Here is a 27,906-nt window from a genome sequence, read left to right as displayed (position 1 = left end):
TCAAGAGACAGTCCCTATAAAGTGTTCAGCCTGGTGCCTCACTCTTGGTAAGTGCTCAAAGGTTGGCCTCTGTTCTTCTTAGCATGTTATTCCAGGGAGCCAGAGGACTCTTAACTATGTGATCCTGGAATGATTCCCCACGGAGGGGTCAGTGAACTGGGCTTGGAGTCTGAACTCACAGTTTGGCAGACATAGTGTGGCCAAGGCACCAGCTAAACCAGCGGTTCAGTCCCCGCAGCACCGGGACACAGTTCTGTGTGTCTGGCGCTCCGAGGACTGAAAGGTGAGGGCAGGCTGCGGAAGACAGGCCTCCCCCGCGGGCAGAGGGAACCAGCCAAGTTCTGGAGCAGGGGAAGACCGGGATCAAAGCGCTCCGAGGTAGGCCGGGGCTCACCAAAGGGAGGCTAGCGACTTGCATCAGCACAGATTCCGTGATGCTCTGCAGACGTCTCGGGGCTGCTGGGCTTTACGGGAACCCACAAGAAAGGAAAGGGCCGGGGAAAAGGTAGGGCGGGGGCAGGCGAGGGCGAGAGGGTGCGCTCTCCCGCCCGCGCACTCCCCAAGGCGCCTGCCCGGGCTTGGGCGCGCCTAGGACGGCGGAGGGAGAGGAGGAAGCTCCCGCTCCCTTTCCCCCTCCTCCTTTCCTCCCGCGTTACTGGAAGGACTGTGTGGGAGAGACCCAGAAGCACCCGGATTTTCGAGCGCAGTGTGGGGGAGGGCCGGGCAGCCGCTGCTGCTCAAAGGAAAACCAAAAGTGCGTCTTCGCGCCTCTTTGATACGCGGCAGCTCACAGGAGGGACTTGGACGCCCCGGCTGCGCCTCCCTTTGCCCACCCTGAAGACCTCGCAAGGCGGTCGAGGGTCCGTGTGGCGCGGGAGAGGACGGAGAAGCGAATGAAAAAGTGTCACGATTTCTTCTGCTCTCCCTCCCACACCATCCCCACCCCCCAGTTTTCTGGGGTTTGCCGCTGCCGCTGGGAAAAGGGCTGATTGGTTTTGCGTCAAAGGACTGCATTTACTCAGTCCTGCTGGGAGAGGCGCGTAAACACCCTAGCAGGCAGGACTCAGGGATGACAACACACACACACACACACACACACACACACACACACACCCTAAGCTCCCGTGGCCGGTGTGCACACCAGCCTGCCCCACACCCCTCACCAGGGCCCGCGGAGTTGGGGACTCTGCCCCGCGGGCGGTGGCGGAGGTTAGAGGAGTCTGGCCAGCCTCGCCTCGCGCGTCCTTGGGGATGGAGCTCAGGACAGAATGTGTTTTATAACTGTAAACAATGACCCCGAGTATTGTTTGGGATTACCGTATTTTAGGGCCATTGGAACGGCCAGATGCCGCCAGCCGTCCCGGAAACGCCAGCGCTTTATATAGAGTCCCGGGAAAGCTTTGAGTTCCCAGCTGTATTTTTCTTTCCTAGTCACACCTCCACTTTACAGATAAGGAAACTGAGGACCGGAACTATGATGTGTTACCGTGCACAGCGCTTCAGTCTTCACGCATCTTCCCTTTGGGTCCTCCAAGGACTCTGTGGGGGTACAGACGGCGCCTTTTAAACCGAGACTAAGGCAGAGCTTGGACCAGAGCCCAAGTTCCTTGACTCCTAGTACAGTGCTCCTCCGGATCATCTCTGCAGAAGGATGGAAGTTCCAGGGCTGACAAGGGCCTTACGAGGTCACCTGTCCCAACCCCTTCATTTTATAGGAAGAAACTGAGGCCCAGAGAGGTTAAGGGACTCGCCCAGTCCCACAGCTCGTAAATAGTACAGCCTGGCGTTCGTACTCTAAGGCCTGTGCTCTTTATCCCGCACCTCGCCCCACCCGGCTCAGTGGGCGGGAAGCCTTAGAGTCCCAACTACTTGCTCCTTGAACTTCACTCCAAAACAGCTGAAGACAACGTTGGGCCACACCCTCTCCCAGGCCTCCCTCCTTCCCTGTTATTATTATTTTTTTTAAACTCGCAACAGTCTGTCGTTTGTTTATAATGCCCTATTGCTTCTAGGAGATGCGTCCGAAATTGTCCGGCATAAAGGGCGGCCAGAATGTCGACTGGTTAAAATTCGTTTTTCAGCTTACCCCTAATAAATTAATTGTAGGGCCCCAAAATAAAATAGATGGGGGGGGGGAGCAGTGGGCAGCCAGCCACTGAGGGAAGAATAGGCAGGCCAGTCCCGCCCAGAGGCGCCCCGCCAAAGCCAGGCCGCAGGGCGGCGCGGGTACCCTGCGTGCCCAAGGCGCCCGCTGCAATGGGCGGCGCCGCAGAGGGCGCCGACGACTACGCGTAGCCGCGCCCTCCCTTCGAGCCGCTCTGCGCGCCCGGCTCCCGGCCTGGCGGTGGCGCCGCACTGAACTGCCCGTCTCGCTCTTCAGGACTGTGATTATTTTTTGAAACCCGGCGCCGAGACCCGCGCGGCAGCTCTCGGGTGCCCCGCCCCGCGCCCCTTTCCAGGGCGGCGTGTGTGTGTGTGTGTGTGTGTGTGTGTGTGTGTGTGTGTGTGTGTGTGTGTGGAGGGGGGGTGGGGGGAGCCCGCGGCGCGCTTGGGAGCGGGCGAGGGAATCCCTCTCCCTCCACGTCACGCGAAAGCGAGGGAACCCGCACTCGCGTCCTCTAACGCAAATGACCATCTTTGGCAACATGCGCCAATGGAACAGACCAAGGGCGCTGGGCCTGGGGGGTGAGCGGGGACAGGCCAAAGCTGCCGTGGCTCCCCCAGAGCGCGCCAGCCGGCCGCTCCCACTCGAGCCACAGCCTTCCTTCCTCGTGCGGGGTGCGCGGCTGGCGTCAGCGCGGCCGGGAGACGGGGCCGGGAGGAGAGCGCCGCGCCCGCCTCCTCCCGCGCCGCCCCCTCCGCCTCCTCGCCTCCCCGCGCGCTCCTCCCTGAGGTGGAGTCTGGGTTGACGTGAGTGAATCCACATGGTACAGGGGCTGGAGAATAAAGAGTGTGGAGTTGAACTCGTGCCATTGTAGTGACTCATCTCGGGCAGAGCGCAGGGGCTCCGAGCGAACCAGCGAGCAAGCGAGCGGCGCTCGGCGGGGACAGAGAGGGAGAGAGAGAGAGGAGCCTGCGGGCGAAGCCGGCCCGTCCGAGAGCGGGCGCCGGGGAAGGGCTGCAGGTCCGGGCGCCAGAACCGCGACACGGGGAGCGGGGCCGCGTCCCTCTCAGCGCCTGTTCAGCTTGAACTCCACGGGCTGCGAGACGGGCGCAGGCTGCCTTCTCCGAGTCAAGTGTCCGAGCCGCTCCGAAACTCCGGAGGCGCATCGGCCACAGGAAGTTTATTCTCAGCTCCTTTTCTGAAAGGAGGAAATAGAAGTTTCTCCAAGCGGGCAGTCTTTCTTTTCGACTTTTTTATTGCCCTGCTTGAAATCGGGGACCCCAGACGGGGCAAGCGTGACTCGCCGGGCTCCCATTCTTTTTTTAATTTCCCATTTTTGATTGGGCCGGCGGTCCCGGCGGAGCTCGGACTGCGCGCGGGGGCGGGAGAGCGCGCGCAGGGGAGGGACGGAGGGACGCGCCGACTTTTTAGTGGGAGGGACTGGGTGGACAGCCGGTCCCGCGGTGCTCGCAGAGCAGGGAAGAAGTGCAGCGCGAGGCGCTCAGGGGCTGCTGTCGCCGGGTCTCGCCGCCTCCTGTCCGCGCCCGCCGCCGTGGGGGAGAAGCCCGGGAGCAGAGACTGAAGCCCAGACCCGGCCCGCAGGGAGCGTGCGCGCAGCAGCCGGTGCGCGGCCGCAGCGAGGGCGGGGGAAGAAAAACACCCTGTTTCCTCTCGGGCCCCCACCTCGGATCATGTACCAGGATTATCCCGGGAACTTTGACACCTCGTCCCGGGGCAGCAGCGGCTCTCCTGCGCACGCCGAGTCCTACTCCAGCGGCGGCGGCGGCCAGCAGGTAAGTGCGGGCCCCGGATGCACCTGGCGGCGTGGACGGCTTCCCTCCCTCCTCTCGCCGCCACCGCCTCTTTTGCTTTCTTTTCCCTTTCTTGGTTTGGTGAGAAATGTCTTACGGGCCACCATTCTAAGTTCTAGATTTTCTTGTCCTGCCCCCCCGCCCCCCATCACTACCTTTAAAAAACAAAACAAAAAAAAACTGGAGCGGGGAGTGGGCTTGAAAGCCAACAAACCCTTTCCTTCACTACATCTTATCCAGGCAAGCTCCTTGAACAGCAAGCCTGTTACCTTTTCTCCCAGGAATTATGCGCCCCCTTTCCCGCTCTAAGTGGTGGGCCCCCCCAAAAAAAATCTTCGCACCCACTGGCCTCTCCTAATATCCTGCCTGCCCCACACCCCTATTTCTGCGAGAAAGCCCTCTCCCTCTTTTTCCCCCGTTCCTCGCAGTCAGTTAGTTTCTGAGGGGTTAGGGACTCGAAAACACGGTTAGGCTCCTTCAAGTAATCCGGAGCGAGGGTGAGGGTGGCTGCTCTGGCAATCAGGTGCGAAGGTCAAGGAGGAGGAGGTCAGACTTGATTGACCTCGGGTGGCGCCCATGCATCCTGGGCCCATCCATCTCCTGTTAGGGTGGGAGCAGGAGCTTGCACCGCCGCCAGAAGGGGTGCCTGGAGGGTCTGGGAGTACCTGGGGCAAGGATACCTACAGAGAGAAGTGGAGGGAAGAGACCTCACTTAGGCTCCTGGGTGGTTCTGGAAACAGAAAAACAACTTGTTTCTAAAGCAGCAGGACTGGTTTGCACTGGAGGGATTGTGCATGCATCTGTGTGTCTGGTAAATACCACAAAGGTCCTGGTGGGGTGCCTCCCCTCCTCAGCTGCCCCCGACCTCCACCCCCAGGCTTGTTAGGGAGCTGGCTTAATACACAAGGCCACTACAACCTGAAGCCGGCAGCAGTCAGGATCTGCGGAGTCTAGCCAAATTGGCTGCAGCAAAAAGTTGCTCCGGTAAGGCGGTGGCCTTGGCCTCTAAAAGCCAGCCAGCCAGAGGGGTTGGGGTGGGCTTCCAGGGAAGGATGGACCCTGCGGGAGAATAAAATGGAAACACAGTTCTCTTTGGGATCTGAAGCACCTTGTTCCAAAGTGATTCTGCATACCTGGTGAGTCCCCAAAATGACTTTTCTGTGTCTTCCTCTATCTTCTCTGGTGTCCCCATAAGCACCCACTGTAGACAACCTAGTCTGAGCATGGAGGGTGCAGTCAGTGCACACTTAATAATGAGCACCAAGGTGATGAGTGTCAAATTTTTTCATAAAAATGTTGGATTTGTTTGCCTTCCAGCCCCGTTGGTAGTTTGTATTGAATCCAAACATCACTAGGCAAGGGGCTGGAGTCATTTTTACCCATTCTCTCACTCTCTAATTCAGCAAATTCCCTAACGTCCCTCCCCTCTCCAAATCAGGAAGGGATCTTTTGATTTTTTTGTCTGTTCTTTGGCTGCAGTTTCTGTGACAGTTACTGAAATACGACAGTCTTGCCGCCTGGCTTTGCTCAGACCCTGGGGCCTGGATGGGAAGTCAGACCGGACATCAGTGCCCCAATTGAATAATCTGTGTCACTAGGGCTTTGAGCCCAGGATGTGAGTGGAGGCAATTCCCTGTTTTGGAAGAAAATCAGACAGGAAACCAGTGCTAGGAAGAAGGAAGAGAACTCAGTCCAGCAGAGTGTAATGGGGCCTCATTACCGAAGCAAAAAGCAGCTGTTGGCTAATTCCTAGCATGCTGTAACACATGAGGATTTTGCAATTAGTATTAACTAGTGCATGGGGTTCTCGAATATACGCCCGCCCCTTTGGCCCAGCAGCTTGAGTGAGGCGCCTTTCAAACCAGAGGGATTGGCAAGGTACTACCACTTTAGACAAGTTCCTCAGCCTGTCCACTCTTGAGGGGAGGGGTGGGAGGAGGGGGGAGGGTGTTTCCATCACCTCTCCACCTTTGAGCAAAGCGCTCCTGTGGTCCTAAGGACTGACTTTTGTTACTTCACCAGCCTGTGCTATGACCCCACCTAGTCTTGGGCTCAAGGTAACTTTATTACATACCAGATAAAACCTATAATCACTTTATTTTTCTCAGCTTCCTTTACGGGGAGACTTTCCTGGCAGTTAGTGATGGGCCTTCCTCCTTTATGGCATCTCGATGGACCAATCAGTGTAAGAGTCCTCTGGTTTTTGCTTGGGCAAGTGAATATTATTTTTTCCTGATCTCTTTATGGGGGGTCTAAGATTCCTGATGTTTGCTGCGGTTTACTCAACCCAGAACTTTCCTCTTCTCTCGAGCTTGGTAAAGCTTGGTCTTAACACATGGCCATAAGTTCCAGAGACTGGGGCGGGGGGGCGGGGCGGGGGGGGCAGATAACTCTTTGTTAAAACCTCTGTTCTGGTGTATGGCAGGAACTTGAAGCATGAGAAATATTTCCTGTTCCAGTTATAGTTTTAATCTCAAAGGTTGGTCATTGGTGATTTTGTTTTGTCAGTAATCATTGCAGACACCTCCCCTCCTGGCCTTTTCTTTGTGTTGTTGCTGTTTTCTGTCTTTCTCTCTCCTGACTCTCCTAGGAAAACACCTCCCAGATATATGCCCTGCCTGGCTGTTCCACTGTTACGGTTTCAGGGCCTGAGCATTACGCAATCCAGCCAGTTACACAAACACAGGTCATTTCATAACTTGTTTTCATCAGCTGGGCCCCCCTTGAATGAAAACAAAACAAAACAAAACATAAACAAGACTCAGAAGTTTTACAAGGCTGCCATTTGTCTGTTCCTTAGATAACTTGTGAAAATAAATCAAGAGGACAGTTCCTTTTTGGAGTTAAGGAATACCAGACTACCTCTCTTCTTTGGCAACCCTCCTTTCCCAAGAGACAGACAGACAGAGACAGACAGACACACACACACACACACACACACACATGCACACATGCACACACGCACACACGCACACAATTTCCCGGAGTGAACTTTTGCCAACTGTACCAGGCTGGGACATTCCTCACATCAAAGAACTTTTACCAGAAATGACTGTGATTCCCAAAGCCAGCCTCAATTATACCTCTCTAGTGCCCCCTACAGGACATTCTGAGAAGAACCATCTGGGGAATGTATTTTTCCAGCCCCAGAGAGTGTTAACTTGGTGAGTTTTCAGAATTCTTAGGATTTTTTTCTTTTTACTTCTGGACAAATAAATGCCATAGATTTAACAGCAGTCAACTAGAAACTGCTTGACTTTGAGATGCAGTTTTTAAAACATTTGTCTTTTGTTCTAAATAAAACCTGGTTGAAAAAGGAGTGTCTTTTTTTCTTTTCCTATTTTGATGTCTGTCTGTTCGTTAGGGTGCCAGCACAGTATCTTCAAGTTCCCAAGGCTTGCTTTGTTGATGTGTTTCTGTTAGAATACGGGGAATTGTTTTGGTGGGGGGTGGTCTTCAGAGTTGGTGGGAAAGTGGAAGGTGTGTATTAAGGGTCTGGGGTTTTTTTGTTTTTGTTTTTGCCTTGATCTCACAGATGTCGTAGATTAGGATCAAACAAAATGTTTTCCGAGGAATTTGTCTGTTCCGCTGATTCTTGATGGTGGAAGTCAGCGTCACTTTTTCATCAAAGTGAATGGGGTGAAACTGCAGTCATGTATTGTCTGAATAGCAATCGAATTTTCCTCTCCAAATGGAGTGCATTTGCATTCCTTTATTTCTGCCTGCCTTATTTATTATTCAAGGTGAGTGTAAAGTTAGGAGCCTCATTTTTTTTTCTTTTCCTGTCTTAATACAAACACCAGAACTTAACATCAATTACTGTTGCCCCTTTATAACTGTTCCTTGAGGAGACTAATTACTTATTTGAATCCTGTGGCTGTTTGTCAGATTCAGAAAGGTTTTACAGTGCCTCTCTTTTGGAAATCCTCCCTACTAACAAATCCTTGTCCTTTGCGGGTGAATTTAAGATTTGTACATTATCAAAAGATTTGACATATAAGGAACCAAGTCTGACATATAAGGTCTGGATGATTAGGTTGGGTCCAAAGCAGAGTGTGACCCCAAGTCCTGTTGGTCTCAATCTCAGGAGTCTGCCCGGGAGGGCAGTCACCAGGACAAGGCAACCAAAGCAGGCACCTTTTCCATCTAAACCTTAGGGTTTTATTCAACTCTATTAAACAGGAATAAAGATACTGGCTTTGAGAATTCAGGAAACAAACTTTCTGGTCTACTTGTTGAAAGAAAAAAAAATAGCATCGTCACTTGGTGGACATGTCTCATTCATGTTGTATGTGGTATCTTTTGGTGGCCACACCATTTCAAAATGATGGCAGCTGCCCCGAATGAGGCAAATATATCTGTTCCAAACCCCACTTGGTAACTCTATTCCTCTTCAACTCACAGGGCTGGAGAGGGAAGATAGAAGAATTCTCTTGCCCAGCACTGTCTCTCAACCTGTCACGTGGCCGTGGCTTGGCCATGCTCGCCCTGCTGCGGTTGTAGGAAAGATGAGATGCCCTTCCCACTGAGTGCGCATATGTCTGGGGATTGGTGGGGGTACAAAAGGGGTCTGCAGAATAGTGGAGAGAATTCCCCTGTGCTTTGGAGTGGGGTTTCTGGCAAAAAGGACTCTGGAAGGAAAGAAACAGGAACCTGAGTGAATAGCTCGGTTATTGGCCACTTTTCTTCTTTTCCTTGCTTTTTCTTTTCTTTCCTGCTTTTCTTCACCCTGGCAGCTTGGTGAAAAAGAAGAGCATGGTTCTTTCAAGTGAACCTGGGGAAAAGAGGACGTTGACAGGAGGCAGGTTAACTGAGGTAGTATTTGTATACTGTAAAATTGGGGGAAATAGTGAGTTATTAGCACCCATTTCCATTGTGACCAAGTGGTTTTCCTCAGATAGGAATGAAAGGTCAAAGTGATGTCCAATGCAGAATCTAGAAGGCTTTGGAGAACATCCCGAGTTCAGTAAAAATATAGAACATTTGAGCCAAACTGGGCCTCACCAGGGGGGTTCTGGGGGGCATGAGGGAGCATTTGCACTTACCCTCTCCTCTACCTGATCCTATTTCAGTGCTGGGAATCTAAAAAAAGGGGTTCTTAAGAGAAGGAACCCAGTCCCTTTCCAAACACGCACAATCACACCTTGCTGCCTGTGGAAGCAGGTCAAAGGTATTCATAGTATTCATGGCTTGAGTGCTTGGAGGCTCAGTCGAGAAGTGATCTGGTAGAGGAATACCTGGCCGAGGGGATGGGCCAAGAACTCCATCTCAGATGCCATTTCTGCCCGCCTCAGGAGTCTCTGGGGTAAGGCCTGCCCCATCCCTCTCTAGGAAATGGGAGCCCAAACCCTCGTTCCAAGACCCTTTTGCAGAAGGCCGTGGTTATAACCCTCATTTTTGAATCCAAGGCCCTTGTGCAGAGTTCAGAAAGGTCATTTTCCCAAACCAGCAACTGGTGGGCTGCAGGGACCTCTCTGATCTGATGAAGATGGGTGGTCCTAGGGACCCAGTGTTCTGAGCTGTCTCTTATAGGCAATGAGAGGACACACATACTTACTGAGCAGCCCATGGCACCCTCAGATACAGGGTGCAGCGGCGTAAAGGAGGTTCTAGTGCCCAGAGGCTTGTAAGGGTTCACACCTCAGCTTCAGGGTCTGGAGATTTACGCCGACCAGTGATAGCCCATCCCCTTGACTCCTTGGGTTAGAGGACTACCTCAGGTCTGACTTTTGCTTTCTTGTTTTCTCTCTTTAATCTCCCCTGCCCCCATCCTGAGCACAGGAAATGAGAATGATCCTCCAGGACAGAAGTCACCCAGCTATGGCCTCACTATTTTTGTAAATAAGGTTTAATGGAACCCCGGGCCCCGCCTATTTGCGTATCGTCTGTGGCTGCTTTCACACTACAATGGCAGACTTGAGTAGTTGCCACAGTGCGGCCCACAAAGCCTAAAATATTTACCGTCTGGCCTTTTACAGCAAAAGTTTGCCAAACTTCGCTCTAAGAGGTCGGTGGGGGGCCAATTTGCCCTTTTATAGGCATTCTTGCCCACCCAGAAGTTGACAGGATAGCAGAGTTACAGCATTTGGAGGCTTTGCCAGGTTGGGATGCCACAGAGCCATCTCACATCTTTGATCCTGTCCCTAGAGAAGGAGCTCCCAAGGGAGCTGGAGGGCCCCAGGAGAGTCACATGAGGTCCTGGGCTACCTCCTCTACCCCCCCCACCCCCACCCCCAGCATACACCTTTGCTGCAGCCTAACTGCCTCAATGCCAGCAACTGGGAAACCCTCTCTTAGTTTCTGTTCACTGGTAACCCGTTCATAGAGAACCATGATATATCCCCAGCATGACATTTGACTGATTCTTGGGTCTGTTGGCATAGAAGAAAGCCAGGCTAACTCCTGGGACCACAAACTCCTAGCCTCACCTCTTCTCTCCTACACCAGTGTGGCTTTCGGAATAGTATCTGTGGAGGTGAGCCAAGACACATCTGACAGATCTCACTTCAACTTGTGTGTGTGTGTGTGTCTCACAGAGGCTCCTCTTGAAGACAAAAGCCTTCTTTATCAGAACCCCAGTCCCCCCTGGGGATGGGACTTTGTTTTCCTTGCCATTGAGAGCCAGTGTATTATCCAGATGGCTTTACCTCCCTCTGAAACAGGGAGGTACGTGCATTTAGAGGTGGTCATTACCTACTGCCTTGCTTTTATTGCTGTCTTGTTTTGTCTAGACCAAGCCATTGCTGCAAGGAGTCTGGCTGGTGGCCGGGGGGCACTGTCCTGGTAGACCTATCACAGAGTGAACGGCTGGAGGGCCCTGAGAGGGGCCGAGAGTCATCCACTCATTCCTGAGGGATCTTAATGTCCAAGCTTTGCTTCAGGTTTTTCCTTGCTTCCCCTAGACTGAAATGGAGGCTCTTTTGTTGGTTGGAATGAGGAGTGAATTTCTTGGGTGCTTTCCTGGAAGGAAAGCTGACAGTTCCCCCACAGAGATGGAGGGTCACATTAAACCATCATGCTGGATGCCTCGAGTGTTCTTCAAACCCAAAACCTGAGTTGGGGAGAGAAATAAAAATGTTGGGTGCTTCCCAGGAGTGGGAAGCTGGCAATTGTCCCTGGAGCCACCCCATGCAGATTGCACAGACTCTTATAATGATGATGGTGGTGGTGATGGTGACGACAGTGCCACCTTCCATTTGTTTGGAGCAGCATTTCTCAACCCTGGCTGCACATTAGAATCTCCTCAGGTGTTTTATTTAAAAAAAAAAAAAAAGAAAGAAAAAAAAAGCCTTATCAGAACCCCACCCCAAACCAGTTATTTTGGGCCTCTAATGGGGAGGCTGGCTCCAGCATCGGTGTTTTAAAAAAAGCTCCTCAGACTATTCTAATGTGCAGGCAGGGTTGCAAGCCACTGGTGTGCTTTTATAGCCTATGATTACAAGTAGCTACTAATTTAATCCTCATGACAGTGCAGTGAGTTTGGTGTTAGTATTCCCCTTGACAGTCAAGGAAACTGAGTCCTCAGTAATTTGCCAAGGCCTCCAATCCAGGCCTCCTGACTCCAAGTGCAGTGCTGACTCTCTGCCCACCCGCTCTTGACACAGCCCCTCCATGCAGCCCCCCAAGAGAAACATGGCCGTCTGGGCCTTAGTGCTTCTGCACATGTTCTCAGTATTCTGCCTCCTCACAGCCTTGCCCAGTTGTCCGTTTTTTTCTCCTTGAAAATCATTTCCCTGTTGGATCCTTCCTTGTTCACTGTACCCTGCCCTTCTCTCTCTCTCTCTCTCTCTCTCTCACACACACACACACACACACACACACACACACACACACACACACACACACACATACACCCATATACAGTCAGCTTCTGATAAAAAATACCCAGCTGTCTTTGCCTTCTGAGGCGGCACCGAGTCCATTGCCCTGGGCAGCTCTCCTCACAGAATCCCAGGACCTATTGCACTGGTAGCTTCACAGGATCCCAGAATTCATTGCACTGGGTAGCATTCCTCATGGAATCCCAGAATCCATTGTGCCGGGTCACTCTCTTCACTGAATGCCTTTGGCCTGGAGCCCTGGGGCAGTCTAGGAGGTGAGACAGCCACATTCCACCACCAAGCCTGGGGTCAGGCAGCTGTCAGGGGAGTGAGCAGGTAGAGTCCTCAGCTCCAATGAGGTACTCAAAGCTTTACTTTGTTTATACAACAGGAACCTAGATGCCTGTCACTGGGGCAAAGACAGTGGTGGTGGCAGTTGCCATCGCTGCTAATACTTCTAATCCTGGTTGGTGTGATTAGGCCAGAATTGGGGGGAGTGCTATAGTATCCGCGGTAATGATAGTGAGATTCCATCTGGGGTCAAACAGACCTATGGGTCTGTAGGGCCCCTTGGCAGTGATGTCCTGACACTCTGTCTGAGGGCAGTGGGGGTGGGTACCAGCACTTGGGGCTAGATTTTGAGGAAGAGAGAAGCAATGCGACAGAAGCCTGTGTAGCACCGTGTGCGAGGGCTCTGGGCTCTTCGTCTGGCTCAACTGGGTTTGAATCTTGACCCCACTGCTTATTTGCACTGTGGCCTTGGATAAGTTAGTCTCTTGGAGCCTAAATTTCTGCCTCTAAAATGGAGATAATGATAGCTCGTACCTCAGCGGGAGAATGAATGAGGTAATCTAGGTAAAACACTACTACAGTGCCTGTCGTTCAGTAAATGCTCAGCACGTGTTGTTACTGTCATCCTTTTACCCACCAGATTAGGGAAGGGTTTATAGAACCATTTTGTGGAAACGAGTCACCTGAGGATGAGGGTTCCAATAGGGGAGCTTTGTCCTGAAAACCTGGAAGTGGGAGAGTCCTTCCTTTCTCCCTCCTTCTCCTACTTTCTAGTAGTAGCTGCCTTGAAGAAAGGTCAAGCCCAGCTGCCGAGGAGCACGACCCAGTTTAGCTTTTGTACTCTGTCATCATCCTATATTTTAAATAGAATGCTTCCTGCAGCGCGTTCCAGGGAGCTCTGCAGCGTGGTCTGGGCATAAATTCAGAGACAGACAATTCTGAGCTAGCAGCACCAAAGTTTCCCCCAGACACATCTGTGAACACAGACAGATAGATATGTAGACAGAGACACAGCATGTCTGCCCCAAGCAGGATGGGGGTGCAGGGCAAGGACTGCAAGGGGAAGGCTGGGAGCAAATGCGGCCCCTTTTCAGTCTCATGGGTTGGAGAACACCTTTTCATGGCCCTGGTCTCACCCTGATGAGGTCTCAGCCCTATCCTGAACCTCTTTGGAAAGTAACAAAAGCAGGCACCATAAGTTTCCTTGGTAATCTTTGTTGCTCCAGAGCTGTTGGTGTACAAATTTCCTCCAGGGATCCTGAGCTGGTGCCCTGGGGAATGATTGGCAGGTGACCCAAAGGCTCAGGAGGCCAGGTGGAAGCCTGCCGTCCTGCAGATGTGGACCTAGCTAGCCTGGAGGGATGCAGAGAGGGCCTGCTGAGTGTGAGTGGCTAGGGAGCACATCTGACTCAGAAGCCGTTTAGAATATGACCACATTCTCACTGAGCCCCAGGGTTTCCCAGGACCTCGTGCAGGGAGCCAACCTGACACGGGGCCTCAGGAATAGTTAAGATTCTCCTGATTCTTGGATGTGCAGGGCTTGTCCAGGGAAGCCCACCCAGTATCCTGACCTTGGTCCCCCGAGTGTTGACCCTGCTTTCTGCTGGTTTTTGCCTCCTGGCTCTGCTTGTCCTTGTTCTGCTCAGTAATTATTGGCTCAATCCTATTTTTCTCCTCATTTCAGAAATTCCGGGTAGATATGCCTGGCTCGGGCAGCGCCTTCATCCCCACCATCAACGCCATCACGACCAGCCAGGACCTGCAGTGGATGGTGCAGCCCACGGTGATCACCTCCATGTCCAACCCGTACCCCCGCTCGCACCCCTACAGCCCCCTGCCGGGCCTGGCCTCTGTCCCTGGGCACATGGCCCTCCCGAGACCTGGCGTGATCAAGACCATCGGCACCACCGTGGGACGCAGAAGGAGAGATGAGCAGGTACAGCTCAGATCCACATAAAAGAGCCCATCGGTGGCGTTCAGGGTCTCGTAACACGGGGTGTTTTTCTGCAGACCGGTGGGGAGCAGGGCCAACGTTCTGGGAACACTGGGAAGAAGAGGGAACTAGGGACCAGGAGCACATGGCGCTCGTCATTGGAGGCGGAGGTGGAGACCTGAGGGCCGGGCCTGGCTCTGGCACCTTACCCATGTCCCTCAGAATCTCTGAGTTTCAGTTTTCTCAGCCGCAAAATGGGGATTATGATAAAAAACAAGACTTGTTGCCACTCGAATGCAGTCATGTGTGGGAAAGCATATTGTAAGAGGTATGGCATCAGCAAATGGGAAGGCCTGGTGGGCCCTACCTGTAGCAGTGTCCTTCTCGGATCCTTGCCAGAGGGGCCACAGGACAAGCAGCTGGTGAACCCTGGCTGGGAGCTTTCTGGGATTCGCCCTTAACTGTCTCCTGGTATCTGGTGCAGACAGACCCCTAAAGGGTCACCCTCTAGGCCGGTACTGCCTGCGGTACTTCACATTCCTCCTTGGTGTCCCAGGCCTCCAACTCAAGTGCATGTTCCAGAAATGCAGTGACTCTGAGGTCCTTGGTGCCTGCTCAGCGGCTTTAGCTAACCAGGGGCGAGGGTGGGAGGTCAGATATCAGCCTTTGTTTTCCTCAAGGGGACCAGCTTTGAGAAGGAGTCGGCCTGGCTGGGAGGGACGCCAGAAAGTGGCGGGGCCTCTGATCTCTAGGCAGCATCCACCCAGCACTCAGAAGACCCATCGTCTGCATCAACAGTGAGCCAGAGCAACGATGGGCTCCCTGGTTCCGGAAGGAGACACTGAAATCACGCATGATTCCAGAAGGGAAGGAATGAGCCCTCGGCAAAGTGCCCCATCTGCCCCCCCCTTCACGGGTGACACAACTAAAGCCCAGACACACCTGCCTGGGGCCGCTCAGCAAGTGAGTGAGGAAGTCTGGACTAGAACCCAGCTCCCTGGACTCCCTGTACAGTGCTCTTCCTACAGCGCCATGCCACCATGAGTCCAGGGAAAGGGAAAAGACTTGAGCAGTGAAATCCCTTTTTCAAAGGAAACGTTAACCTAGAGAACTCCAGTTTCAGCATTGGAACCTCTCTCCATTTCATCCACTGTCCACCTCCACTCTGGGATGGCCAGCTTGACAATGTTCCAACACAAGGACCTTTAAACATGGTCCCCAGTGGATAATCGTGGATCCAGTGCCAATAGTGCCCAGGATACTTAGTTACAAGGATCGCTGTCCAAGGAACAGGAAGCTTTCACGGGGGCCCTGTTCCTCTGAAGACAAAGATGGGCCTTGTATCCACTGCATGTTGATTTGCCCTGTTAAAACAGCAGGACCCATGCAGGGTGACACGGGGAGGTGTGTGTAGTAGACGCTCTAGCAGATACAGCTCACGGTTGCTGTTGGGCATCTGCTGCTGGGGCAAGGAGCCAATATCCGCCTGTTGCTTTCCATAATCACAGTTGTAAATATTGCAGTAGTGGTGATCTTAGTGTCCTTTATAAATACGCTTCCTTCAGGGAGCCCAAGGTGCCAAGCTTTACAGTCACTGACGAGCAGGATTCTCCCTGTATGTGACTCGAGGGACAGCCAGGCTTGGGAGAGGGATTCTTTGGGGTTAGCAGGAGAACAAAGAAAGATGTGCTGAACACTCTTCATTCTTTTCTGGGCCTACCTCACACCAAATGTATAAGTTTATATCTGGAAGACACTTTGGAGACCAGCTCTTCTAATTTCCCCTTTGCACCCGTTTTAAAGATGAGGAAACTGAGGCTCAGAAAGGAGAAGGGCCCCTGGCCTGGGTCACACAGTGAGTTAGTAGCAGAGCCAGGACTGGAATCCACCGCCTTTGGCCTTCAGTTCTGTGGTTTTCCCACCACACACCTAGGCGTGCCCTGGGACAGTCTGTCTGGAAAATTTCCTTCCTTTTTTTGAGAGGGAAGGAGAGAGCCAGGAGCACTTTATTTCACGTCATTGTTAATTGGGAATTCAGACAATCATCTAGCAGCTTGGAGGAAGCCTGGGCAGCAGCATCCTAGAACTTTGGTTCTTTGGTGCCTAGCCCCAGGGACTTTTCCCTGAAGCTCACATCCGCCTTCCTGACCTCCACCCCCCAGGGGGAGGGGCCTGTTGCCAGAGCCAGCCTGGTGCCTCCCTGCTTACCTCCCGAGCCTGCCCCAAGGCTCCCTCTGAAGCCAGTGGCAGGGACTGAGGAGGCCGGGAGGGGAGGGTGTGTGTGGCTTGTGGGTGGGTACTCTTTGCTGCTGACACTCAAGCTGTAACCGTGTTGATGTCACCGCCCCTGAACACTTCCTATACCGACAGCTCTCACAAGTTGCCCACAGAGACTTCTAGGCCAATCGAGAGGCCAAAAGCTGTCCAGAAGCAGCCAAGGGGGAAGGGAGGCCAAAGTGGACCATGACCAGCCCTTTGTCAGTGGGGACGAGGGGGCTAGCTGGGCCTCACGGGGAGCCCTGAGCCCTGGCCAGTGGGGCCACCAGGCTCTTGGTGACTCTGCTGGGCTCAGGTTGAGACAGGTTGAGGAGCAGCAAGTATTCGGGGCCTCGGCCATATAGCCAGGCAGCCGGCCCCTGCCCAGAGCAGGGTGTCCGAGTCTGTGGACTCTGGGTCTCCAGTCCGCTTGTAGTCTTTCAGGACTCAGAAACAGTACCAGGGAGGAGACCTCTGAATTGCAGCTTCTTTCTAGCACTTTCTCCTTTAGAGAGAGCTGCCACACTGTGTCTCATCTGACCATCACAGACACTATGGAAGGCAGGGCAGGTCCTGCTAATGCCATTTCCAAGTGGAAAGCCTGAGGCTCAGAAGGTTCAGTGGTTTGTCCAGGGCCCCACAGAAATGCCGGATCTGTACTTTGCTCCCCCCAGTCAGCCTGAGACCTCTCAGAAGACAGCGTGGAGCCTTTGGCTGCCTCGGGGAGACAGAGGATTTCAGAGGCTGGGATGGAGGATGGGGTCTGAGGACTCAAGGGATGTTACTTGCCCGACTGCTTGGTGCATTCCACCTGGAGGCCGCTGCAAGCCATGAGGGACTCAGTGAGGGCGCAGCCAGTGAGAGAGGGAAACTGGGCCTGCTTCCTTCATTCCAGTGAGGCGGGGGCTGCAGAGGGCGTGAGGGAGCCCGGTCAGGATGTCTTGGGAGGGAAGGTGGTCCCCAAGGCAGACAAAGATGGGTGGGAGCCCAGCCCAGCGGAGGCCCTGGGAGGCAGGGATCTGAGGTATCAGGAGGTCTCCCCAGCCTGCCAGGCCTCCTGCCTCCCTCTGAGCCCCACGCCTGGGCTGCTAGAGGAGGATTTGAAAGTTGAGTAGGCACGGTGAGCTTCTCTGTGCTGGAAATGGCCTCGGAGACACTTCATGTCTGAGCAGTTGACTGGCACGTTTTCATGCCAGTATTTATGGAGAATTTAGATACAGGGCTCCAGCACGGTGGGGCCATAGGCTCGCCTCGGTGTAGACAGGGATGGCTTTGTCCTTTCTGATGCTGTGCCCTGCTTTGCTGTTCAGGACATCACAGCCATAGGCCAGCGGGGCAGTAGGGAGTGTCCTGGGGACTCTGACCTTGGCTCAGCCAGACGAGTGGCTCTAACCCTCACAGGGTGGCCAGAGCGTCCCTCAGTGGGGTAGCTTCCCTCATTGCCTTCACAAGTGGCTTTGGCTTTTTCCCCAAGGGTTCCTAGAGGGGGGGACCCAGATTTGCTTCCCCCCAGAGTCTCCTAGGCCCCTAGTCCTGCTCTTGGCACAAAGTAGATACGCCGTCAGTGTCTGATAACTGAATGGGATGGTCTTTCCTTTTGGATTGCTTTCTGCCTTGGCCCACAGCCATCTCTCCGTGTCACTGGGCACTGGGTCACAGCCCTGGAAGGGCTGTATGTAAACAGCCCTGCTGAGTGGAGCAGAGCTCTTGTGCTGTAGCGTGAGTCACAGTCCCCTAAGTAGCCTCACTGGAAGGACCTCGGCTGTGAGCTCTGCAGAGGGATGTTGGTTCACTTGGTTCTCTGATAACTCTCGAACCCCCCACACTGTGCCTGGCTCATTTGTCGAATGAGTGGATACGGTGGGCAGCAGGGTTCAGCGTGCCTGAGGGCGCCTTCCCCTTTGCCCCATCCTGTCCAGCCTAGGACGGTGTCAGGACACTGCTGGGTCCTCGGGGTTGAGCTGTGAGTACCTGGCACTCCAGGGCTGGCAGAGGAAAATGGACGTGGGGTGGCATCCATGACCCTCCTCCTGGCAACAGGACCTTCTGCCCCGGGTGGTTCTCACTCTGGGCCCAGCTACTTAACCAAATGGGGATAATGAGGCTTGCAGAGCAGGCAGAGTGCTGGGTAGGAGTAATTAGCCAGGGTTTGGAAGAAACTGCTTAAGTGGGTAGGGCCGGACCTAGCTGGCATGAGGGGACTCTCTGGGAGAAGTAGTCCCAGCGCCTTCTCTCTGGCCTTGGCACTGAATCAGAGCTGACATGACCAATGCTGCTGTCATCATGCCTGGGCCGGTCTGTCCCTGACCCATTGCTGCCCTGTTCTCCCTTCAAACACGGGGCGTCATGTCCGGGGACCTCTGAGTCCGGCCACACTCTTCTCGCCTTCCTCCCGTCCTTCCCCATTCCCAGAAGGACTTCCTGCCCTACTTAAAATGTGGTTAAAAAAAAAGAAATCCCAGAAAGCCGGTGAACCGTTTACCTGAACCTAATTATGATCTTCAACCTTGGCCTCTAGCTGTCCCCCGAAGAGGAGGAGAAGCGGCGAATCCGGAGGGAGAGGAACAAACTGGCGGCAGCCAAGTGCCGGAACCGACGCCGGGAGCTGACAGAGAAGCTGCAGGCGGTGAGGACCTCTGCGTGGGGTGGGGGCACTTCTGGGAGGGCCACAGCCTGAGCCCCAGGCCTCCTGGCTCTCCCACCCTCTCCTTGCCCACTAGTGGCCTACACATGAGTCGTTGGAGACAAACGTTCCTTCCTTTGAGCACATGGGTTAAAGAACAGAGAAGGCTGGACGGAGGGAGCTGGCCTTTGGCACCAGCCTGGGCACAGAGAGAGAACGGGACACTCTCATTGGGCCTAGCATGCTTTCTCACTCAGCGCTTTCTGCTCTCAGACCTGCTGGGTCTCCTGGGTGAGGGACGACAGAGCGTGGGGCACTGTGAGGCCCCAGGAGCCACTGCAGGCCCAGACCTGCCCCCTCCAGGGCTGCTTCCCAAGGTTCTAGCCATCCCCATTTCTGCCAGCAGGAGCGGCCCAGCCTAGCTTAGGCGATCTAGTTTGGACAGGAGACCTGCTGCCTGCCTGGGCTCCTTCATCTCGGCGGGGGTCTTGATACTTTCTGGGTCTTATGGAGATGGCGCACGTGCCAGCTGAGTTGTACTATCTTGAGGTTTTCTCGTATCCTTCACGGGCAGGAGGGTTTCCCGCCCCTGCCATGAGCCCGAAGCTGTGCCTTGGTACCTCATTCTGCCCTGGTGAGTCACTCTCCCCTGCTGCCTAATTGCCCACACCTGGGGGCCCGTGGCCCTGCCCTTCCCTCTACAAAGCTTGACCTGACCGACATCACGTAACTCCCTCCAGAGCCTAGCCCTGCGGGATGGGCCGTGTGCCGCGCAGAGGAAGCCCAGAGCCAGGACTGACTCTCCTCTGTGGAATGTTTTCAGAGGGAGATGAGGAAGACTGTCATGGTCCCTTACAGTGACCAGCCAGGAGGGGCTCTGGAAATCAGAAATGGCCTTGCACATCTCATCGCTTTATTTAATGCTCCCAGGTCCCATTCACCTGCTCCGGCTTCCCTTTGTCCCTCTTGGAGCCCTTGCTCTTGGGTACCGAATGGACACTGTGAATTCCGTGACGCTTGTACTAGTGTCCCACGGAAGCGTTAAAGTTGGGGAGGGTGAGTTGGAGTTCTCTGTTGCCAGGTGAGGTGAGTCCGTTGATGATGAGCACTCCATGGGGAGACTCACCCAGGAGAGCCCTCCTCACCACCAGCCTTTCGAGGACCCTGGCCCTCTGGGTCTGCCCTGGCGCCCTTACCAGCAGCCCCAGGAGAGCCCCGCCCTCCGAGGCCCCTCTGCTTTCCTCCCTCCCTCCCCCAGAAGCCTCACACCCTACTCCCCCGCCTCCCCACCCCCGGCCCAGCCACCCAGGCCCCTGAGCCACATCCTCCACAGGAAACCTCTCATAAGCTCATGACGTTCGTCAGACCCTTGAGACAGATGGAAACTTTTTTTTACTCCGGAATATGCTGTACTCCATTTACTGAAGCTCTGGCCCCGTACCATGTCATTCTTGACAGGAACCCGGCGTTAGGGGAAAAGTGGGGAGGAGGCTGGTGACACACACCTTCTCGCCTTCCACTGTGACCCCTTCCACGTGCATTTGCTGCTCCTCCGGCTTTGTGTGAAAGGAGGGGCCGAGGCCCTTGCTGTGGGACCCTGCCATCCTCACATGCCTGTTCAGGCTGCCAGGTCCCTCGTCCGTTAAGCTCAGCGGCTGAGCTGAATGCCTTCCAGGGTTCTGTGAGTCCTGAAACAGATAGTAGAGGGAGAAAGTGAAGCGGGACTGTGACCATCCAGCCAGGCCTGATTGAACAAGCCAGGCGCTGTCCGAGGCTGTGTCCGGACAGTCGCCACTGTCATGTAACATGGAGTTTAGTGTGTATGTGTCCGCAGGCAGGCAGGATGGGGTTGAGGAAGTCTGAGAAGGAGAGAGGGGCGGATCTATAGCTGTGTTCCCTTTCTCCTCCAAATCTCACAATTACTTACCCCTTTCAGGGGTCTCCAGGGGGTGGTCCTGCCACCCAAGCTGTAGGATATAGCAGCATATGGGCTACCCTACCTGCTGGCTCTGTGACTTTCCCCAAATTATTACACCTCTCCGAACCTCGGTTTCTTTATCTGCAAAATGGGTTGATGCTAATACCTGCTTCAAAAAACTGCTAGAGGATTGAAGGCAATAATGCCTACGACGCGCTTAACGCAGTGCCTGGCAGAAAGTAAACGCTCAGTCACAGCGGCTACAGCTGTGATTTCATCCCTCCTCCAAGCCGACTTGCCTCCTTGCTCAGTCCGGAGCCTCCGGGTGACTCAGCACCAGTGGGGCTGCGGCCAGGTATGTGAGCTGGCTGCTCTCACGGTCGGTCCTCTGAGGACATAGCTGGTTTTCCCTTTCTTCCCTGGATTTGAATCCCCCACCCCCACAGCCCCCACGCCCTGGCAGGCTGCTGGCCCTCACATGCCTCTTCCTCTCTCCTGTAGGAGACAGAGGAACTGGAGGAGGAGAAGTCAGGCCTGCAGAAGGAGATCGCCGAGCTGCAGAAGGAGAAGGAGAAGCTGGAGTTCATGTTGGTGGCCCACGGGCCCGTGTGTAAGATCAGCCCTGAGGAGCGCCGATCGCCCCCGGCTTCCCTGCGCGGTGGGGTTGGTGGAGTGGGTGCCGTGGTGGTGAAACAGGAGCCCCTGGAAGAGGACAGCCCCTCGTCCTCAACAGCGGGGCTGGACAAGGCCCAGCGCTCTGTCATCAAGCCCATCAGCATTGCTGGGGGCTTCTACGGGGAGGAGCCCCTGCACACCCCCATCGTGGTGACCTCCACGCCCGCCATCACTCCGGGCACCTCGAACCTCGTCTTCACCTACCCCAGCGTCCTGGAACAGGAATCGCCTGCGTCTCCCTCCGAGTCCTGCTCCAAGGCCCACCGCAGAAGCAGTAGCAGTGGAGACCAGTCATCGGACTCCTTGAACTCCCCCACTCTGCTGGCTCTGTAACCCAGCTCCCAGGGGGTCCTCGTCACTGCCTCCTTCCCAGGGACCAGCACCTGCAAGTGCTCCAGGTCTGTGAGGGCAAGAGGGGGACCCTGCCGGAGAGCTTCCTGGCTCTGGGGGGACCGAGGCGGGATTTGGCAATGAGGCACTAGACGACTCGGATGATCTCTTGGAAGTCATGGGGCCTCCTCCGTCGTTTCTCTGGCAAAACGTTAATCCTGTTTCTTGAAAAGTCTTGGAGAACGTGGCTTAGTGGATTCGGGCACCTCTGGCTCCCGAAGAGCCTGAAGCTGGCGTGGACCACTCCTGTCCCTTCGTTAGGAAATGTCACTGGAGTGATGGTGTCCTTCCCCACCCCACCAAGCATGCTCGGGGCCTATGGGTTTCACCTCCCCTCTATTTGCCCCTTTCTCCCCCCAGTGTCAATTTCACTTCCTGTTGGTTTTTATCCAATTTGCCATGACATTTCATCTGGGTGATCTGAATATTAAAGCTCTTCATTTCTGGAGATGGGGCAGCAAGTGGCTCTTCTGCTGGGACTGACTTGTCCAGAAGGAGACAGTCAATGTGCAATACAGAATCTCCCTCCCCCGACACTCCCCCGTCCACTACCATCTCCAGAACCACCAGCAGAGCTTCCCGAGCTCTCAAGGAGATGCCGCCATCACTGGGAGGCTCAGAGGACCCTTCCTCCCATCCTTGGAGACGGCTCTTGGAGGAGCGGCTTGGCCAGAAGAAAGGGTGTGAGCGAGACAGCCGGGGCGCAGGTTGGGTTTGCCAACACCTAATTACCAGGCCAGGAATAGTGCCAACGAGCCCCATTGTGTCCTAGCCGGCTTCCCTTCACCTGGTGTCTTGAACAGGACGTCTCCTCTAATTACTGCCTCGCCATTCTGCCCCTGGACCCTTCTCTCCAGACCAGGGAGGCACCTCTCCCTAGGAACCACACATCACTCCACGTCCCTGCCGGCTCCACCCTCCCCCACCCTGGCTCTCAGGGTGACGCCACCCACAGAGGTTTAATGAGCGTGGGCCTGGACCCTCCCCAGATGGCTGCCAGGTGGCCCCTCCCCAAGCCTCAAAGCCACCTTCGCTGTGGATGGAAAGGCAGGGCAGGGAAGAGGGGGGCGATTGGAACGGGGTTCGCCTCACATCAGCCCTGGCCCCCGCCTTGCCCTGTCCTGGCTGCTCACCTCTCTGAAGTGCCCATTGTCACCGGCTGGATCAAGTGCTTTCTCTTTATACTCTCCCAGCCCCTCACATCAGTGTGCTCCTCAGGTCCACCAGCTGGCCCAGAGTTGTTGCTGTGGCTTGTGACGTATTCTCCATTCCTGGGGGCCGCTGAAATGGAAGCTAAGATGTGTTGCTTCCCACTGAAGGAGCGCCGGCCCCTTCCCACAGGTGGGGGTGGGGTGGGGAAGGGGTCCTCCTGGCCCCACAAGAGCACAGCTCAGGGGGGTCCCTGCCTCCCACCCCTCTGAGCCTTTCTTTCTCCCCAGGACATAGCTCCCCTGATCTTCCAGAATTCGTTTCTGCTGGGCTCGTGCTCTGAGGGAGACACCGCTGTTGTGATTCAGCTGTAGAGATTATTGTATGATAATTTAAAACTACATAACTGTTATTTAAATCAGACCCAAGGGGGGTTAAATTTCAGTGAGACTCGGGAGAGAGCAGTGACATTTAAAGCTCACCTGTTCCTTTCACATACCTGGGCTTCTGTGCTGGTCATTATTTAATGTCCATTACCTTACTTACCATGCACTAGACGCACAGAATGGAATGGCTTATGCTTAAAATACATAGCCCGCTACGACTGGTGACGTGTGAAAGATGGGCCACGTAGAGAGAAGGAGATTAAAAGGAAAAAGATTTTGTCCAAAAATGCTTTTAAAATGTGATTTCCTACATTTCTTGGCTGTGGTGCTGCCATCACGGTTTTCTGTGGCTCTGGGAGAGAAGGGCCTAATAGGAATTGGCAGTTGGATTTCTGGCTTCAGATTAATCAAGGAAGCAGAAGAAGTCAGCCAGCAGGCGATGGGCAAAGAAAACGGGTGCACTCAGCTCTGAAAAGCTTAATCATCTCAAATGGTATTTGTGGCCACGTGGGGCTATTTGCTTCTTTGTGCGCATATATATATATATATATATATATATATATATATATATATATATATATATATATATATATGTTTCTGAAGCTGCTTTCTGGTGTTTAGTTTCTAAAAGTCGCTTTATGCCCCGGTTTGTACAGCACTGCTCCCGAGGCAGGTCCCGGTCTGCGACTTGGGGCCAGGCTGGATGTTTCTGAGCTAGTGTTTGGCTTTTGTTCCGACTAGAGCTGTGTTGGCTTTGGGACCCGCGGAAGGCAAAACCCAGCTGCCTCGCAGCACTTCCGAGGCCTCCAGCTGCGTTCCCACTCGGGACCCTCTGGCTTTGTTCTAGGAGGTGGCTTGGAGCTTGGGGAGGGCTGACTGTTACGCCTAAATCATGAGCATGTCCTCAGTTACTTCCTGCTGGCTGGCTTTCGGAGTCCACGCGCACACAGGTTGCTCCAGAATCGCCAGACACCAGGCCTGCTGCTTCCTCTTCCATGGCTCCAGCTAAGGGAACAGCTGTCATGGGGCGGGGTGGGGGGTGGGGCGGAGGAGGCCTCGGCGCTTGGGCTGGGAACTGCTGTGCTTCCCCTGTGTCCCCAGCAGTGAGGCAGCTGGTGTGGACATCAGTTGGGCTGCAGGCAGCTGGGGGACAGCACAGGGCAGTCATTCCTTGACAAGCTAGTGTGAAACACGCAGTCTTCTTGGCCACCTGGCTGGCCTCTCTGAGAACAGTCCTCTTCCTGGCTGGGTGGATGGGGACAGCTGCTGACACAGGAAAGAGAGAGGGCCCAGGTGAAGCTTAGGAAATGGCCGGAGCCAGCTCTGAGCAGGGAATTCACTGGGGAGGTTTTCAGAGGGAAATGATTGCTCTGCCTGTGTAAAAGGCCAGGTGCATCCACTGCGGCCAGGCACACAAGCATCTCAAAGCCAAGAGCCATCAGATGCTGCTGCTCTTTCTCGGGCTTTGGGGAAAGGAGTTTCCTCCCTGCTCCCACTTGGCTCCAAGTGTAAGGGTGGGCTCACCTCCATACACATTTGGGACTTTTCTACCCTGTCCTTGGTGGACCAACAGTGCTCCTTGCAATCTCACCATGTAACTTCCAGGTCGATTTCCTTCCTGATCAGATAGATACCTGTGTGGCCCCTTTAAGAAAGTAAAGAACAAGCACCTATTATGTGCCAGGCACTGTGTTAGGCACTTTTATATACTTCCTCTTTGGGATAAGACTAAGGGATAAGGACATCCTTTATTAAAGGACCCCAGGAAATGGATAAACAAAAACTTGGAGGTGAGAAGATCTGTCTTCAAAAATCTGAGGCAAGATTGTCTTTAGTCCAAGGTTTGTCTCAAAAGACCCATCCACTACAATACCCTCCCATCTCTAAATTTCTTTTTTCCCTCTACCCAGTCATGTGCTCCTCTGCACTCCGCAGATGGTTGGAGGGGTAACAGTCCTTATAGAATTTGTGGACCAATAGGATATGTAGTATGTGTAACTTGGTTTTGAAAATGTAAGTAAAGGGGTCTTGCTACTTTCTGCTTGTTGAGTCTTCTTGGCATTCATCTTAAAAGCCAGCATCTCACTATTTATTGACAGGTTGGGGTATGTGTGTGTGTGTGTGTGTATGTATGTGTGTGTGTGTGCATGTGTGTGTATGCATGTGTGTGTGTACATTTCCAGGTGTGCCCATGTCCTCCTGCAGCTTTTAAAAAGGAATTCCAGTCATCCCACTACTAATTTGACATCTTCTCATGCTTCTAGTGTTTTGGCCAGACATCAACAAAGGGTTTTAATTTCCCAATGCTGACATGTTCAGGAGGGGCTGGGTCAAATTTTGAGGGGGGGGGTATGGGAGGGGGAGAAAAAAAGTCGACATTTATTTTATTATTTATTTTAAATGTTTACATCTTTTGTGTTGTACCAAGCCTGAATAGAAACAGATAGCATTAAAGTACTCAGTTCCTCTCTCCCTTTCTTCCTTATTTTTAAAAAAGTTAGGCTAATGATGCTTTTTACTTTGTTTCTAAAATGATTTGTGACTTGTGCTGTATAAACTGTATAAAAAGGTTCTGTTTTTAAAGATGATTGTCATTCCGCTGGGGACAGTGGTCACCAGGAAGTCTACATTGTAAGAGAACACAACGAAAGATCCTGCCCTGTTCCTTAAAACTTATTTTCTCTGTATGATTAAAAGTTTATTCCAGTTATTTCAGTTTGTGGTTACTTGATATCAAGGAAGAAAATGCTCACCTTTGTATAAAGAGTTAGATATCAGGGTGTCTGTTCTGCAGCGGGAGATGTATATATAGTATTTTGGTGTATAGTGGAAAATCCTAAGCTTTTTGCATCTGTATTTGAGATATGTCAATGATGTGGAGTAAAGTCTGCTCTAAGATCCTGGAGGCAAACAACTTGTACAAGATTCCTATAGCCCTATGGGGAATTGAATTACCTTCCTGAGCTTTTTTTTTTTTTTTTTTTTAAAGTATAGGTGAAATGGTCCCATTGGAAAGGCTTCTAGTTAGGCCTCTCCAGGCAGGACCGTGAACTCAAAAAATCTTTGTATAGTTTTGAAAATTGAGGACTATCTCTGCTCTGAAACATCTCTGATGGTGTTTTCTGTTCTTGTTCGGTTTTGTTATTTTACTGTAATACAAGCCTACAGTACTTGCACTAAAGAAAGCTTGTTAGGAAAAGCTTGCTGCTATGGAAGAAAGAACATATTAAAACTTTTTTTTTTCTTTGCATTTTTTTTTTTTGGTTAGCTTTTCCACTTTCAATTGAGTAGCATTTTGTAGAATAAAATGAATTAAGATTGAAGAGCCTCTGATGGTTGGTTTATTCCATCTTGTCTCTCCTGTCACTTTTCCTTCTAGTACTTTCTACTTTTGGCTTTGTGGGTAGAGTTGGTGTCTAGTGGGTGAGGGAAGCAGGGAATGACTTGCTTGGAACCTCTTTCTGCAAAACTGTGAGGTGGGCTGCTGGGAGGGGCTTAAGAGTCCCCTCCCCTCCTTTCTCATGCCTTTCTCCTGTCCATCATCTCCCAGCCCCTCCCCTTCCTGTTTCCTACTTCTCAGGGCCTGATTCTCAGCTAGCTGCCAACGACCACCAAGGTGTGAACCAATAAAAATTCAAGGTGCTGTCCCTTTCTGGGGGTATTTTGTTTGAACAGGTCTCTGGAAACCCAAGCATCTTCAAAGAACCAATTAAAGGTATCACTCAGGTTCTCCAGGTGGTCGCATGAACTCATGAGCAGGAAAGGGCCCGGAAAGGGCCCTGAAAACAACCAAGCCATGCAAATACGTGGAATGGTCACATCCTTAGATTTCCTTTTTGAATGGCCACAGGTTGTTAGGTGCGGAACACGCAGAAATGTCAGCCCCCATTGGCCGGTAGACCAGGAAACCCGGACAGGTGGGGAACATTGTTCCGAGTGCTTGTCCCTGGCAGAGTAAATGGTAGGGAGGCATATCAGCCATTAGGTAATGCTTGTAGTGGTTGGCAGCTGGCTGAGAGGCCCAAACCAGACACCACTTCTCCAAATCTTTAGACAAGCTGTGCGCGCAGGCTTCATTCTCTGGAGGACCTAAGAGCACAGGGCTGTGAGTCAAAGGAGCCCTGAATCCTAGGCTGCCCCCGCTACTCATTGGCTTTGGAGAAAGCCACTTAACCTCTCTGAGCCTTAGTTTTCTTGTCTGTCAAGGGAGAGAAGGTAACGCTAGTATCATGAACAGCCACATCTGAGGGGTTATGATACCTCCCCCTTTTCCCTTTGAGAGGACCTGGGCACTGGGGAGCAGGGCAGTCGGAGTCTCAGCATCGGGCCTCCTAGTGACCTCTTCCGCCTGAGCAGACTACGCAGAAAGTCGGGGGCGTCTCAGTAGTACCTGTGCTTTCCTGAGCCACTGATGTGTCTCCTTGTGTCATAGTGTCAAGGAGGCCGGTAGCTATAACGTTCACATCAGCTGCTGCAGGCCTCAGGGATTATGCTGTCTGGAGAAGCCTGTGCTCATGTGTCTATGCTTGCCTCTCATGTCTAGGCGCTTC

The 27,906-nt window shown here is 53.3% G+C and overlaps 1 protein-coding gene across 6 annotated transcripts; it reads left to right on the top strand.

Moving 5' to 3' along the window:
- On the top strand, positions 1-26,679 carry FOSL2 (FOS like 2, AP-1 transcription factor subunit). Of its 6 annotated transcripts, none has more exons than XM_019654315.1 (5): positions 1-378; positions 3,707-3,897; positions 13,711-13,962; positions 18,734-18,841; positions 21,258-26,679. In XM_019654315.1, the coding sequence occupies exons 2-5, from the start codon at positions 3,796-3,798 to the stop codon at positions 21,762-21,764; spliced, it is 969 nt and encodes a 322-aa protein (XP_019509860.1). In that variant the 5' UTR covers positions 1-378; positions 3,707-3,795; the 3' UTR covers positions 21,765-26,679. The 6 variants fall into 6 exon arrangements, with proteins under 6 accessions (XP_019509860.1, XP_019509124.1, XP_019513062.1 ...); XM_019657517.1 differs by lacking the exon at positions 1-378 and adding an exon at positions 6,024-6,100 and having other exon boundaries at positions 3,809-3,897; XM_019656673.1 differs by lacking the exons at positions 1-378; positions 3,707-3,897 and adding exons at positions 4,907-5,051; positions 5,395-6,100.
- Positions 26,680-27,906: the final 1,227 nt, after the last annotated feature.

Source organism: Hipposideros armiger, unplaced genomic scaffold (genome assembly GCF_001890085.2).
Source record: "Hipposideros armiger isolate ML-2016 unplaced genomic scaffold, ASM189008v1 scaffold_0, whole genome shotgun sequence".
Classification (NCBI taxonomy): Eukaryota; Metazoa; Chordata; class Mammalia; order Chiroptera; family Hipposideridae; genus Hipposideros; species Hipposideros armiger.
This window is presented reverse-complemented; position numbering and strand designations above follow the sequence as displayed.

Bases quoted from the DNA above. Each gene is read 5' to 3' on its own strand.
- FOSL2 (XM_019654315.1), top strand. From the start codon at position 3,796: ATGTACCAGGATTATCCCGGGAACTTTGACACCTCGTCCCGGGGCAGC. The intron at 13,963-18,733 runs GTACAGCTCAGA...CTTGGCCTCTAG, and splicing joins GCAGAAGGAGAGATGAGCAG to CTGTCCCCCGAAGAGGAGGA. The intron at 18,842-21,257 runs GTGAGGACCTCT...TCTCTCCTGTAG, and splicing joins TGACAGAGAAGCTGCAGGCG to GAGACAGAGGAACTGGAGGA.